We start from the raw sequence: 15,585 nt of genomic DNA on the forward strand, positions 1-15,585 counted from the left end.
GTGTATTTACTAATAAACTGAATGACCTTTCTGTTAGAATGCAGTTTGTGACAAGATATTATGACAGCTATATTTATTTATTTTTATTTCTTCTTTGGAAGAAATTCCAACTGTTCACTTAGAGAGCACTCAACACTATTTTTCACCCAGAATGTAAACATAAAGCATAGACAGAATCAAAATCAATTCACTCAATGGCATTTGGAGGGAAATTGCAAACCCTCTGTGCACACTGGATTCAATTTTGGGTGTGGAGAAATAAAAGATATGACTATTCATGGCTAGGAGATTGTGGATGAATCATATTTAAAACCTAATGCACGTAGGCAATTATATGATGCGTAGTCAAAATTGACCCTACATGAGATTTTTTAGAACTGCAGTTTTAGAATTAGTAGGGCACTCTCATCGCATTTAATAGATGTATAAATCAAAACCACTGTAGTTTGTGTAAAATATTTGCCCTATTACATGAAATAACTTACGGCTTTTTAAATCATGGACTGTATAAATCACTGGTGTTTTATCTGTTTTAAATTGAAGTAAACAATACTGAACAATTAAATTACCTATAACATTTTAGTCCTATGGTGAATAAATATAGGGAAATATATATACTATTTCTGGCATTTTTTCACAACTACAGACATGTAAAAGAAATTAACATAAAGTAGGTTGCAGAGCAATGATTTCAGCATTTGGTGGGGCTTTTCTGTGTGCCTGCAGGTCATAGATAACTCAGTAATGTGTCATGTTCCATTCCACCATGAATAAGTATTTTAATTTTTCCCAGTAGGAAAGGGTCTCCCAGGAAGAGATTTTCAATACATAAACAAACAATTTATATTAAATATCAAAATTCTGTTAAGAACATGCCAACTAAAACATAATTAATTTGTTTTGAATTAAGTACAAAACTTTATCATTACCTCTGGGCATCTTGAAAATTATTTAAAATAGCAATACATAATTTATAACCTGCCAGCACAGCACATGGTAAGACTGATACAATCCTTCAGACAGTTATTTAAATCTTTACTAAATACTTAACTCCTACATCTTAAGCCCATTTTACTCAAGTCGAGTTGCTGCATAACTTTAAAAAATATTTTTTGTAGTATTTGTGAAGATGTGTAGGGGACTTCTTGTCAGCACTTTTGAAAAACAGAAGAGTTATTCATATGCACCTATTTTTTTATTTGCTATGGGTTTTTTTTGGGGGGGGGGGTTTAGAGCATTTTTTGTCTATTTATCCAACTATAGCATTGCAAACTGTATCACTACAATGCAAGAAAATTCTAGGTTAAAAGAAAATAGTTCCTATTCTAAAGCATATTTAAAGTAGATTTTTTTATTTTTTTTTTTTAATTTGACCAGTGAGACTACCAACTTTGTAGACTAATGAAGCGCATCTAAAAGAATCAAACTCATCTATTCATAGATCGATTTAAAATATCACTGGGACCAATGGAGAGGAATGGAATAAACACATTCCTTATCTTTTGGAAATGCACAACAGCGAGATGGTTTAATGTTGCCGGTTGGTACTGACAATAATTCCCCGTGTTCCCGCGTGCAGGGAATTCATCGGGCACCTCCGTCCGTACCGAGCCTTTTACGGCGGCCTGGCGGATCGGCTGTGCGGGAATGAGCTGGCAGCTGCCGACGGAGCCCCGTGTTGGAACGGAGAAGATGTCCTTAGAAGGTAGCTGTTCTGGCTCACCTGTGTCTGTTTTCTGTTGTAAGTCATGTTTCGCTAAAACGGCTTCTGTTCGAGTCAGGTGTGGTGTTTTCCCTGTGTCTGTGTCAGGATTAGTTTGAAAAATAAATGAGCTTGGGTTCCCTTCTCTCAGGCTTCACCTGTGAGCAGTAAATAAAATTTCCCTGCATCTCTGTTTAAGAAAAAGAAAAAAATAATTCCAATGTTCTTCAGACATTTTTTGTCCAAATTTACTGCACCTAAACATACATTGGAAAAGAAGCTGGATTGGCATTTACAAAATACAGTTGGACAAAAAGAATATGGATTTTTGTTTGAGCTTGGTCTTTATAAAATGCTCCTTTTAATGCAATGTGTGGTAACAGACTCCAGTTTAAAACCTTCTCTGGCTGTGGAGTATGAAGTAATCTCTTAATATGTATGGTTTCCCTTGAGAGAACTAAAAGTTAAATGGGAAGATAAAACATCTTAAAAGTGAAACATGTTTTTTCTTTATATATGCAGCAGCTTGGGAGACATCATTCAGCAGCAGCAGCAAAGAAGATATAATAAACTGAAACAGTCTAGATGTGTGTCTCTGAAATCAATATATTACACAGCTTATAAAACACTAGAATTTTGGGATGGCAGAAAGATTTTCAGAGAGCTGATCTCTGTGGTTTTGCTTTATTGCTTTGATCACCAAAACCAGTGTTTCTCTGAGCAGGAAATCCTTCCCTTCCGGGTGACAGAGACCAAGATGTTGAAAAGTTCATTGCAGTTATTTGTAATAGAAATCATGATGTTAATGTGATGTGTATTAGTAGGCAGTATCAAAGGTAATATCAAATAAGGCTGTGAGGAGAGTTAGTGAAGTGTGAGATCACAAAGAGAGAGACCAGTGGACAATATGCACCTTTAGGTATCTCTAAAAAGTTAGGTAGGATCTGTCATTTATTGATTAATACCTAAGGAAACTTAATGGAAATCCTTTTAGCAAACAGCTACAGGCCACATTTTTTTAACTTCTTGGGCAGTCCCCTCTTTTGGCAGCACCAAGGTCCAGTAAGTGTTTGACTCCTTTGACAGTCTCACTGGCAACCTTTGTTCAAGGATTTCAACAATCTTCTGAAGATGCTGTGTTTCTTCTTTAGGTAACTGTATTTGAGATTTAATCTCAACTATGCCTCCTTGCTTTTGTTTTTCTGACCATTCCCCAGTTCACTTAAAATATCCCTACCAAATACTTCAGTAACAATATAAAGTGAGGGTCTTGTAATTACAGATTTCCTAAGAACAAGGTTCTTCTGTCATTACTTTTGGCTGCTTATATACTTACTGTTAATATATAAGATAATTTCAAGCCTTTATATTATATGGTTCTAATATATATATTATTTTGTTATATGATTATACTTTGTTTATACTATTATACTGTACTGTTGGATTTTGATTGATTAGACACTAAGATAAAGAAATCAAACATTCTCTAAATTTGTAAAATTCATTGTGTTTTTAAAAGTAATCTAATATATATGCTAATACACACACACACACACGCATGTATATATATATATATATATATATATGCTATATATATGCTTTTATGTATGCTTATATAAATATATATATGCATACAATATACTTATTATTGGATCTACCCAAAGATATAATGGGTGACAAAAGCACTGTATCTTAAAAGTAAGTAATAACACTTTGGTATTACTTTTTAACTTAAAATTTCCTTAACTAAAATATTTTGATTTTGTATCTATATCAATGTATATATATATATTTATATTTTTGGTCAGTAAATGTCAGTATCAGCTTCCTGAAGGAGCTGAGATGTAGATAATAGAAGTACAGAATGATTATTAAAACCAGAAGAGCAGGAAACTCTGAATTGCTTTAGATTATCAAATGGAGCTGAGACATGCCAATTAGTTCCTACATCTCAAGACCTCTGATGGTGCACTAAATACATTGTGGTACATGATCTCCCGTTTCAGTATCTTTATGAAGGCACTCAGATCTGTCCTATTCCACCTCTTCATTTTGCCTTCTTATTCAGTCAAAATGCCCTTTGTTCAGTTTTATTTGTTTATATTTGTTTCTTTGTAACTGAAGGGGAAAAGCTGTCCTGCACTTTGACCAAGATAAGGGTTTTTGTACTGTTAGTATTATTATTACAGAAGTGATGACCTCGGGAGAATGGTCTATATCTGCTTTTATAATGGCTGGGATGCATAGCAAACATTTAAAATATATTCTGCTTAAACATGAGCACGAGTTTTCTAGTGACAAGGACAAAAATAAGTAGTTTTGTTGTCCAGCATCTGCATAAAAGAAGGATTTTTAAGAATAGGCAAGGCAGGCACTGAGAAATGATGTAGCAAAAGCTGATTTTTCTTAGAGATCTGGAGATAAATTGGATAACTTCTTAAAATCTCCTCTAGCTCTATGATTCTGAATCTAGGATTATCTAAATCCTGTGTTGCTCAACTTCTATTGTCATGATCCCAGGATAGTATGACATTTTAGAAGCAATAATGACTGAGCAGGCATCATTGCTTTTCTCTCTACTGAAGCGCCTGTACACTCACTCTCTTTACTGTTTTTTTTCTTCCCACTGGTATAATAATAAATAACAATATTGATGAACTCATCAGTACATCTCACCAGTGTTTCTGGCAGTGATGGGAAAAACTCCACATTGTTCAAATTAGTTAAAGACAAATAGATTTTATCTGTTTTGAGATTCTTCATTCTTCCCATCTGCTTTTGCCTTCTGTTTCAAAAACATGTGCCATAGCTAGCTGCTGATGACTGAAATTTGGGCTTGACATGAGAAAACAATATAATGAACTATGTATTGCTGGTGTATCAGGACCTGAGGAGATTGCTTAGACTGCTTGCTGTATCTGTGTTTCAAGCTGCAAGTAGCAAAAAGCCCTGGAGACTGAAGACAGATGAATGGGGGAAAAAAAAGCTTTGCAGTTCTTAATTTTCCTTTTTCGTGCATCTTTCTAAAGGAAACATTTCAAGGGTATTAACATTCACAATATTGGATATCAGTTAAATCTTATAACCTTTGCCTTCTCTAATGCTATCCAAGAGATTATCAAGCCTGGATGGGAAAAGGTCATAAAATGAAAAAGGGGTATTATTGAAATGAAAGCTTACTTAACAGTTTACATTTCATATGTTTCAGCTGTTCCATTTTTGTTTGGTTTAAGCCTTTTTTATTTTCTTTTCCCTTCAAATCACAATGCCACGGAAATACGGCCCTTGATTCTGCAATTCTGTAAATTGTTCTGGATCTAGAATTTCCCACCATACAGGCTCACGCTTTCATCAAAGCCTCAGACCAGAATTCCCACGTTCCTGCATTCATGCCTGACAGGATCAGCAGTGGCCAGGACCTGCAGGAGCAAGACCACTCTCATGAGGCATGAGGTCTGTGTCACTGCAGCATGAGGGACAAGACATCTCAGAGGAGTCTTCAGCCCCTCCAGACTTACCCAACTGTGTGACTGCAGTGGTTCTAGCATGAAATTGGAATTCAAACTTAACTTTCAAAGCCACAGCCGAATGTTGTGATGAAGTACCTGGAATTTAGTGTTACAGGATTCATCAAGTTCAATGGAAAAAGAGGAACTGAAATTAAAAAGTTATGCACTTTTACCAAAGCATATGAGTTTGGACTGTCAGTGGCATCTTAGCATTAAAGCTAAAATAATGGCAGCTATGCAAATAGACTGAGATTGTTCCACTTCACAAATAGAAAGAGTTTTAACTGACATTATACAGCTTTGGCTGTCCAGAGACCCTGGCTAGAATGTGAAGAGAGATAAATTAAAAATACACAGAGGAGAGCATATGTACTGTACATCTTGAGACCAGCGATTTAACTGAAATAAAAATAGATGCGGGTGAAAAAAATAGTAATATTTTATGTGTTGAAGGATTCAGGAGAAATGGAGATTATTAAAAACAGCTAATCAAGTTTTGAAGGAAGAATTTCATATAAAGCGCATATCTGAAGTACCCAAATTAAGAGAAATTAAACAGCATGATTGATTTTAATTGCTGAGCAAATTGTAAAAAAGTGATTATAATAAGCATCTCTCATCAAATAAATGCTTAGCTTTTGCACAGCTCTTAGGCTGAGGAAATTTTCTCTTTCAATTCTTAAATAGTCTAAAACTACTACAATCCTGTTCCTGTTCTTACCCAGCAAAAGAAGATAAATGGTGATATAAGGGAAATCAATAAATAGATTTCAATTTCCTTCTACTTGAACTAATCATCACTTTTTACAACAAGGAAGAACGTAAACTGCCATCAGAGGCACCACTTGACACCTATGCAAAAGATATGCCTGAGCAACTTAAAATGTAGGAGCCGCCCACTGTGGCTCTTACTGCTTTGCCTAATAGGCTGGTACCAGCAAGGACCAGTGATAGATCATAGAGAGAAAACAACTGTAAGTTTGTACTTCCCCAAAATATGCAAATTTGCAAATGCCTGACCCAGAACTGTGAACATTCAATCTTCCCATGAGCTCAAAAATCTTCACACCACTATCTTTCCACAACAAGAGAACCAGAAGTTTTCAGATACCAAAGCATTGAGTCATTTTAAGAGGGGCTTATGAACTGACATTAGATCCCTTCCTTTGTAATAATTGTGGGGTTTGTTCCCCATTTTGCCATGAATTATGACAATAAAAGTAATTCCTGCTTTAATATTGGAAATACCCATTTTTGGTCTATGCTTAGATAAATCTCATGTTGCTTCAGGATGGAATAGATTTAATTACATAAAATCAGCTAAATATGTATTTCATTTGATAACCTCAAAATAAATGTTCTACTTTTCCTTTTGTTTGCTTGAGCAAATATATAATTTTCTGTAGTGTTTGCCCTAGAATCATTGCACTTGTTTGTTGTGCACAGCAGAGGCTCTAAAGAAGTGTTCTAACAGTGGGTGAATTAATTTCTATTAGGTTGGTAATAATTTACAAATTGTATTGACTTTTAAAATTAAAAACATGATTAGCACCATGTTAAACAAACAGTAGCATTTATAAAGTCACAGAAGACTGTTCAAAGGTAGGCATGAGAAAGAATGGTAAAAGAATATTCCAAGTTTGAATTATTGCATCATCATGCCTTCATTTTGGAAGGTTTTGGTCTTTCATTTTACACAGTTATAGAAAAATAGCACAATTTAAGATTAGCTATCTGGTGACTTTAAAGGTTTTCTAAGTGAATTCAGGACTACTTTACTCACTTTATAAGATGAAAGAATGGAGGCAATAAAAATAAAAATATATATTCTCCTTTTTGTATAAGGGTTCATATCAAAACCAAAGAAAACTCAGGCAGGAGACTTTGATGAATAGTTCAAAATAAACCTTGCATAGAATAATTAAGTGTGAATCATAATAAATTTTACTACACAGAACATTTGTGCCCTGTTGAAGTTCTTATAAAAGAAATACGCTCTTTCTGAATTCAACTTAGATATACAGGTTCTCTTTCAAATAATAAATTTAGTGATATTTTACAATGAGGCTTCTTTCACACACTGATACTCTGAAATATTTTATATTTCTAAACCCAAGTTATTTATCACCTCTAGCCATGGCAATTTGATATGGCAGCCCTCAGTGAATTCTTTAAACAATGTTTTGGGTTGTGAAATGGTCTCTATGAGGTCTTCTTTCACTGTAATGGCCACAGCAGTTTTCTATAAACTCTGCAACTTTTCCAGTCCAGAGAGGAAACTTCAGTGTAATGATGTTCATCACTGCAGCATTTACGGATGTTCCTTTCAACCTTCATATTTTTATGTAACATCTGATGAAGATTTTTTCTCTTAACAGCTACAGGTTAGATTTTCATTGAGCATCCTGCACTGACTGTGAAAGCGTGCTGTTGAAACTTAGATTGTGCTGAGGGTTTTGCTTTTTACATTTTTACAGATGACGTAGATATTCAAGCAGGGTGCCTTTAACAGTCTGGAAATTGGTAGGGAGTCATATGTGAAAACCACTAATTTTTCCTACGAGTCTAATTTTGAAAGTTTGCAGAAAGTTTTTCTTTATATAAGAAAACTTTGCTTCATGTAGTCCTATTTTGATGAATATTCAACAGATTTTTATGTGTACAGATTATTTTTTACTGTCATTTATATAATACAGATGATAAAAAATAGGTATTCATATAGTTTTATTAGTGCATTCAAATATTAGTTCATTTTTTTCTAGAAATAAATATTATTCTTTCCAGTTGTATCAAATTTTTCTTGCTGCTTTTGTAGTCAAAAGAATCATTAGATCCTCTCTAATGAAGTAAAACTAATCTTCCACTTAGAACTGTGAGTCTATAATCATGTACTTCAAAATAGCATTTTGTCCTTCTTAATAAAAGTTATGGTTTCTTGTCTTCTTTAGCAGCTCAGCTTCTACTTGTATTCCTTTAGAATTATATGACTGGAAGCAAAAAAATGGCTTAAATTCATTAAAATCATTATTTTGTTCTGATTCCATTGTAACACTGCATTTCTAGGGTCAAAGTTTTTTATCACTAGTCCATATGTGGGCTCTCTGGAAAATTAGGCTGCATTAATGAAGACTATGAATTTAGAAATCATTGATGTTAGCTCATTTTTTTTCTCAGTTCATTGAATAACCCAAACTAAAGCTACTTTAATTCAGAAGGAATTTTAAAGTGCAGTATCCCACACAGAAATTGAATGAGGCAATCCAGTTAATGCCTACCTGCTATGAGTGCTCCTGTGACAACTCTCTCTGAAAAAAGACTGAAGCAAAACCCAGTGAAAAGGACGTGGGTACACACTTTTATGCCATGCTTCAGCCTTAGTAAATGATCCAGTCAATCACTAATGTGAATAGTCACATCCAATTCTGAAGGGTTTTCATGTTCAGGTAGCACCTAAGATATCAGAAGTTATTAGGAAGAACAAAGTAGCTGAACTAAGATGTAACATTCATGCAACAGAGACTACAGATTCTTCCTAAAAACATCCTTTATACCTGTGAGACAGAGAAAGGACGTAAGAAGCATAAAAGCCAGTCCAATCTCACAACGCATTGTCTTTCTTTCAGAATATACAAGATATCTCTGCTACCAGCAAGACCTTCCTTCAAGCTGCTGGGAATCTTTATGCATATTTGAGAAAATCCCTTGGATGGAGGGGTTGCATTCTAGTGTGCTCCTGTGTAATAAGATATAGCTTCTCCTTCTAATTCTGAGGAGTGAATCTCTGTCATGTTAAACACATTTATGCCTTATGTTAATAAGAGCCTGCTATGTTGAAACCTGTGTTATTCTTGGTCTCATATACTCCAGGTATTTGTGTGAAGAAATGGATGTCTGCATGGGCCTCTTGGCCTCTTTTTCAGTGAAGACATAAATGGACCCTTGTAGGATGTAATTAGTTTAGTCTTCCAAATAGTTGGGTAGAACTTCCTAGAAGGACTTGTTTCTCCCCTTTGTCTGTAAAGGGCATCAGTCTGAAAGAATATATGTTATCAAAGTTTAAAATATCTGGTAACTCAAGCTGATACAAAGTATCTATGCTGAGACAAAATCAAAATAACCTAAAGACTAAATATTACAGCTGGTAGAGTGATCCAGAGCAGCTATGTCTAAGTGTCTGAGATATTTCACTTGAAAACTAGGTTGATTGATCCATATACTGCATGTAATATCATACAACACTTGTTGTATGATGTATGACTTGTTGATCTATTTTGGCTAGTACTGATCTTCTGTTCAAAGTGATGTATTAAGCTCACTGAGCTAAGCCGTATAAAATAATTACGCAAGACAAAGCATCAGTTTAATTCTTTCTCAGTACTGTATGTCAGGAACATATTCTTGAATAAGGCACCAAACATTGCGTTTCTCATAGTTTCTCAGAGTTTCAGTTTAAATATGAGATAAAGCTGGGAACAGATTTGGAGAGAATTAGAGTGTTTATGAAAAGAAGATTTACTTTTCCCTTAATTTTCCCTGTTTCCTTAGCCTATTTTCACTGTGGGTGATGTTATGCTATCTAGAAGTCCAGGTTGAAAGTCTTCAGCCACAGAATCACAGAATGAGTCAGGCTGGATGGGACAACAGGGGTGCATCTGGTCCAACCTCCCTGCTCAAGTAGGGTGCCCCCAGAGCACATGATTGCCTCCAGACAGTTCTTGAATATCTCCAGTGAGGGAGACTCCACAACCTCTCTGGGTGAGGTTCAGTTCTTATAAACTGTTATTATAAAGTATTATTGATGGTTCTTAAAACAGTTCTTATAAACTGCTATAAAAACTGGTATGTTCATGTCCTTTTTTGCAAATAGACAATGACAATATTTGAGAGACGCTTATGTTCCTGTATAAAATAGATTCCCAGCAATGTTTATTTTAATGTGTCTCACTCTCATACCCCAATGTCTTTAAAACATCTTAATCACACATTAGTACAACAGTTATAGATGAAATTACTAGCCTAGCCTATGTTACATCTAATAAAAATGCATTTTTTTCATTGTTTGTAGCACGGCAGACAGCTAATATTATTAAGTGCAAACATCAAAGCAACTTGCTCTATTCTACTTAAGGAAGAAAAGTATATAAGCAGTGCCTCCTGAAAACCTTGAACAGAAGCTGTTTAAAATAAATAAAAACTAATTTAAAAATCCTAACAATATTTTTGATATAAGGATGTTTCACTTTGCAGTGAAAAGAATCAAACATTGTCAGTTAACACATTGCGATTTCTGAATGGTAGAAGAGACAGCAGCAAATGGAGAGAGGTGGTATAAACCTTTTTAGGGAATTTTGGAACAACAATGTCTAGATAAATATTACTGACCCTGGATGACATCTATTTCTAGTACAGTAAAGTTTTTTACTATGATCAAACCCAACAAAAGTTCATTCTGGAAGACTGCCCTTCAGCCTTTTGATAGCACAGACTGTATTCATAGAGATTCACAGTAATCATTCAATTTCAAATAAATCTTTTAATATAGAGAGAATTAGTTTTTCAAATGAAAATTTTTTACCAGTGAGTTCAAGAGCTGATAACTAGGCTCTTCTCCCTCTCTGTAATTTTAATTGCTTAGTGAAGGAATGTATTTATAGTAAAAAAGAGTTGAATCAAACAGCCAGAAGTTGTTTATTTGCATGACATCTGTGAGGAATTTAAAATGAAAATTAATTTAGCTCATGTTTCAGTCAATATAGTTAATTCTTTTGTATTCATATGTTGACAATGCCATATTTGAATGCAAAAGGAAGTGTACAACAACAATTTGAGTGTCCAACTTCTTTTTTGGGGTGAGATTAAACTGACATCTATAGCTATGCAAACAGGCATCTGCTTTGGGCTTCTTGAGCCTGTGAAGTCAATGGAGAGAGACTCATCCTACTTGGTGTTACTAGTGGACTGGCTGTTTCTAACTACTGTAATCACTTGGGAGTGTGCAGGACAGAGTGGTTGTATAGCTGAGATCATCTGAATCTTGTCCTCAATAACATGTAAGTCTGATGGTGAAACATTTGCACCCTGAGGGAAGATTGTCATGGTTTCACCCCAGCCAGCAGCCAAGTTCCACACAGCCGCTTGCTCATCACCCCAATAGTGGGACTGAGGAGAGAATCAGAAGGGCAAAAGCTAGAAAACTCAGGGATAAAGATGAAGACAGTTTAGTAGAGAAAGCAAAATTCACACACACAAGCAAAGAAAAACAAGGAATTAATTCCTTCCTTCTGGCTTTCCATGGGCAGGCAGGTGTTCAGCCATCTCCAGGAGAGCAGGGCCCCATCACATGTAACAGTGACTCGAGAAGACAAAACTTCATCACTCCAAACACCCCCCTTCCTCCTTCTTCCTACCCACTCCATATACTGAGCATGATGTCCTATGGTCAGGAATATCCCTTTGGTTAGTTTGGGTCCCCTGGCTTGGCTCTGTCTCTTCCCAACTTCCCATGCATCCCCAATTTCCTTGCCATCATGGCAGTACGAAAAGCAGAAAAGGCCTTGACTCTGTGTGAGCCCTGCTCAGCAATAACAAATACATCTCTGTATTATCAACCCTGTGTAGCACAAATCCAAAACACAGCCCCATACTAGCCACTGTGAAGAAAATTAGCTCTACCCCAGTAAAACCACTGCAAACATATAGGGACAATTCAGAGCATATTTGACAGCTACCAAAAGGAAAGTACAGAAATGGCTCACTTCTACCCTGTGCCTCAGGGAGCTGTAGTTACAAGTGCACCACTGTGCACTACCCTTAGATGTTATCAGAAGGTAGAAAACCCCCAAGTTTTCTGGAATCCAGCTAGAGCTCATTGATTTGCTGCTCCCTGCTTCCTTTCAGATTCCTCTAGGCTCTGAATTCCTCTGTAGAGGGTGCCTATGTGGCAGATGCTTCAGCAGTGCCATTGGAACAGTTCTCAGTGGTAGATGCAGCACACAGGATGAGTCGAGCAGATGCTCGCGACAAGAAAAGCTCTTGTCTCAGCTGTGTACACAAATTGTACTGGAATACATGAAGAGAAGCCATATGTAAAAAGATCCTGCAGTTGTTCAGATGAGCAGTTTTCTCTAATAATTGCATCAATCCCAAAAACGTTTCAACTATTTGGGATTTTCACTGCCTTTCCCCCCCACACTTTTTCAATAGGTATTAAATAGACCTTGAATAAAATAGATTATCATTTCATAGAAAGAGATCAAAATCTTTCTCTAAGTACAGGACAACTCATGTCCTAGAAAACCATCTCCTGATGTCTATTAAGTTAATTTTTCTCATTTATATATATGTTTGAAATAATTCTGAGCTTAGGCATTTAAACTTGTGTGGATGTGGAAGCAATGGTCCATCACCTTCACCCGTCTGCTGGCAATTAAGAGGTACAGATACATACTATAATTATGTCCTAAGGAATTTTATCAGAGAAAATGAATTATGTGTTTTAAGGAAATCAGAGACACAGTCTTTGTGGGGGGTTTTAAACCTTATTTGTGCCTTACATTTTCTTGCTACTAGTTCAAATGACTTATCTAATGCTAACTTTGGTTTACATTTCATTACATTATTATAATCAAAAAGAAACAAAAAATTTGAGGGGGGCTATATTAATACTTCTTGAACTGCACTGAGTCTGATTAGCCCTTAATCAATTACCCGTGTTCGAAGCTGCCTTTTTTTTTTTTTTTTTCCCACGTGTTCACAGCACTGCAAAGTGAAACAGCAACAGGAGAAAAATCCCTTATTTTGGTGGTCCTGCGGAGAGAGCTGTTGTGTTTGTTGCTGTATCCTACGTTGCCACCCAGTGGAGAAGACTGTAACTTCTGGTCACAATTCCAAAAAAAGTGAGAAGCCTTGTCATAGAGTCATAGATTTTCCTGAGTTGGAAGGGACTCACAAGGATCATCAACTTCTGGTCCTATGCAGGACACTCCAAGAATCACACCCTGTGCCTGAGAATGTTGTCCAAACACTTCTTGAACTCTGGCAGGCTGGTGCTGTGACCACTTCTTATCCCTTGCACAGTAGCCCTTTATTCTGCAAGCAAATCATTGGGGGTGGTCTTTTTGGGTAAACATTGATTGCTTTTGTTGTTTTCACTTGCTCTGGTGTTTGCCCCTTCTCTCTACATATTTGCTGAGTTTATGCTAATGCTGGTGTGCTAATGCCATATAACATGGAATAACAATGCAGTTCCACTTACATTAATGTAAAAACTTAACAACGTGGCAGTGGATCAGAGCTGTGATTTTCAACAGTGCCTTATATTTTAGGAAAAAAATATATTCAATTTCAAGTTATGCCATGTGATGTTAAAATCTCTTCTAACTCAAACATCTTTTGTCCATAGCTATGTTTAAACAAGCAGCTCACAACTTTGAGGAAAGAAAAACAAACCACTCAAACTCCAAACCTTTTTTTCACTTCATATTACTGAATTTTATGACTCATTCTATACTTATTTCATCTAAGTGTTTGCATTTGCTGTACAAAGCTAATATAGGTAAGTATTGGCAGCTGCTGGTATTTAAGCAGTGTATCATAAGGAAATATTCTGAGTATTTAGCAAAAGGAGGACAGAAGAAAAGGTTGAATTAGAGTACAGAAAAAAAAAAGGAAGGGCACTGATGACTCTTAGGAAGAGAGATATGGGTGGAAGACAGTGACCAGTAGCTTCCATATCAGAAGCAATCCCTGAATAGCCATCACTTTACCCTGGTCCACAACCCTGACAGTGTCCAGAGGAGACCAGTTACAAATGGAGAAAGATACCTGCTAAATCATTTGTCTTTGGAAGTCTGTAATAGGTCATTGCTGTGACAAAAGCCAAGTTAGCAAGCAAACAATCTCAAAGAATGCTTCCTTCTGAAAGATTAAAAGCAGCAAAAACTCAATGTCTTCAACTGTTCCTCATATTTTCAGCCAAAAAAGCCTCCTTACCTAGTCTACTACCTTGTATCTCAATTTTTCAGTTTCTTCTCCCAAAGACTTTATTAAGGGTGGGAAGGAGAGGAGGGCAGGGCTGATTTTGCCCAGAAATGCTCGTGAAGGGTTAAAACTTCTTGTGAGTTATTCTGCTTCTTTAAGCCCTCTTAACATTAGCATTCTCCTTTTATCCGTTTTTTACTGATGAAACCAGGTTGTGTAGCAGATAAGGCAGAAACTTGGGAGGATATATAACCTATGTCTCTGTATTTTTCTCATTGTCTGCAGTGTGAATAAAAGAAAAAAAACCCATGCTATTATTTATCATTTTCAAGGTAAAAATATGCATGAACTGCTGTAGTTCAGGATTCCAATGGGGAAAAGAAAGATAATATCTTTTCACCTTTTGTATAGAATTTCTGTTATTAGTCAGGTCTCGGAAAGAGAAAAGCTTGCATTAGGAAAGGACCTCTGGGATTGCTGGTACAAGTTCTGTAACAAGTCAAGGCCATAGATTATAATATTCAGGATACTGTCAAGCTAAGTAGCATTTTCAATGGCAGATATTTAACTAATTTTTATAGCAGTCCATTCTGATGTTCAGGTGCTTTTTCTTCTCATATATTTAGATAGCATTTCCCATGAGGAGCTTGTGCATGTTAGCTCTTGTTCTGTCACTGTGCATCCTTGTGAAAAGATTATGCTCTCCTTCTTTGTACCTATAATTTAGGTATTTTTTAAAATGTTGTTTGGAGATCCCCCCTCAACCTGGTCTTTCCTAGGCTGAACAAACAAAATTCATTCATCCTCTCTTTATATGTCAAGTTCTCCAGCTCTCTTAATATCCTAGTGTCATCCTAATGGATTCACTTTTCTTTTCAGGCCCATAAAGGCTCATATGTCGCTGTGACATTTGCAATTATGGTCTAGGTTTGTGTTATGTCCTTTTTTCTTCCCTTCAATGCTCTGTCTTGAGTGTAGGTTGGGCAAGGTAACAGAAGCCAACTCTGAAATCCACTGCTCACCCTTAAAATTGCCTCTGTCACACTTTGGATATAGATTTGAGTATTTTTCTAAGATCAATCATTTTATTATTCTATTTTATTTAATTTTTGGAATAGTTGCATCATTACTTAACTTTCAGACTATTTTCATTCTTATATATTCTGTAAGATTATATGCTAGAATCAAAGATGTGCAAATTGTGGCCAGATATTATTAACGTTTGATATACAGATGTATATAACAAATGACTAATAGAAAAATAAACAGTCACCAGCTAAGATTTGAGAGAGTTCTCAGACTAGAAAAAAAAATCCCACCCATTTTAAATCCTGAGTATATGTGCAGAAACTAGAGAGGGATTAATTCCTCCTAAATTATGGACTTTTTACTGTC

General features: G+C 35.8%; 1 protein-coding gene across 1 annotated transcript in view; it reads left to right on the top strand.

The window, feature by feature from the left end:
- Positions 1–15,585, top strand: part of GPC5 (glypican 5) — a 584,807-nt gene that overhangs the window by 108,150 nt on the left and 461,072 nt on the right. The window contains exon 5 of the mRNA XM_088159817.1: positions 1,580–1,705. Coding sequence (XP_088015943.1) covers positions 1,580–1,705 — 126 coding nt within the window. The remainder of the gene's footprint in view (positions 1–1,579; positions 1,706–15,585) is intronic.

This window comes from Sturnus vulgaris, chromosome 2, assembly GCF_052056855.1.
Source record: "Sturnus vulgaris isolate bStuVul1 chromosome 2, bStuVul1.hap1, whole genome shotgun sequence".
Taxonomy (NCBI): domain Eukaryota; kingdom Metazoa; phylum Chordata; class Aves; order Passeriformes; family Sturnidae; genus Sturnus; species Sturnus vulgaris.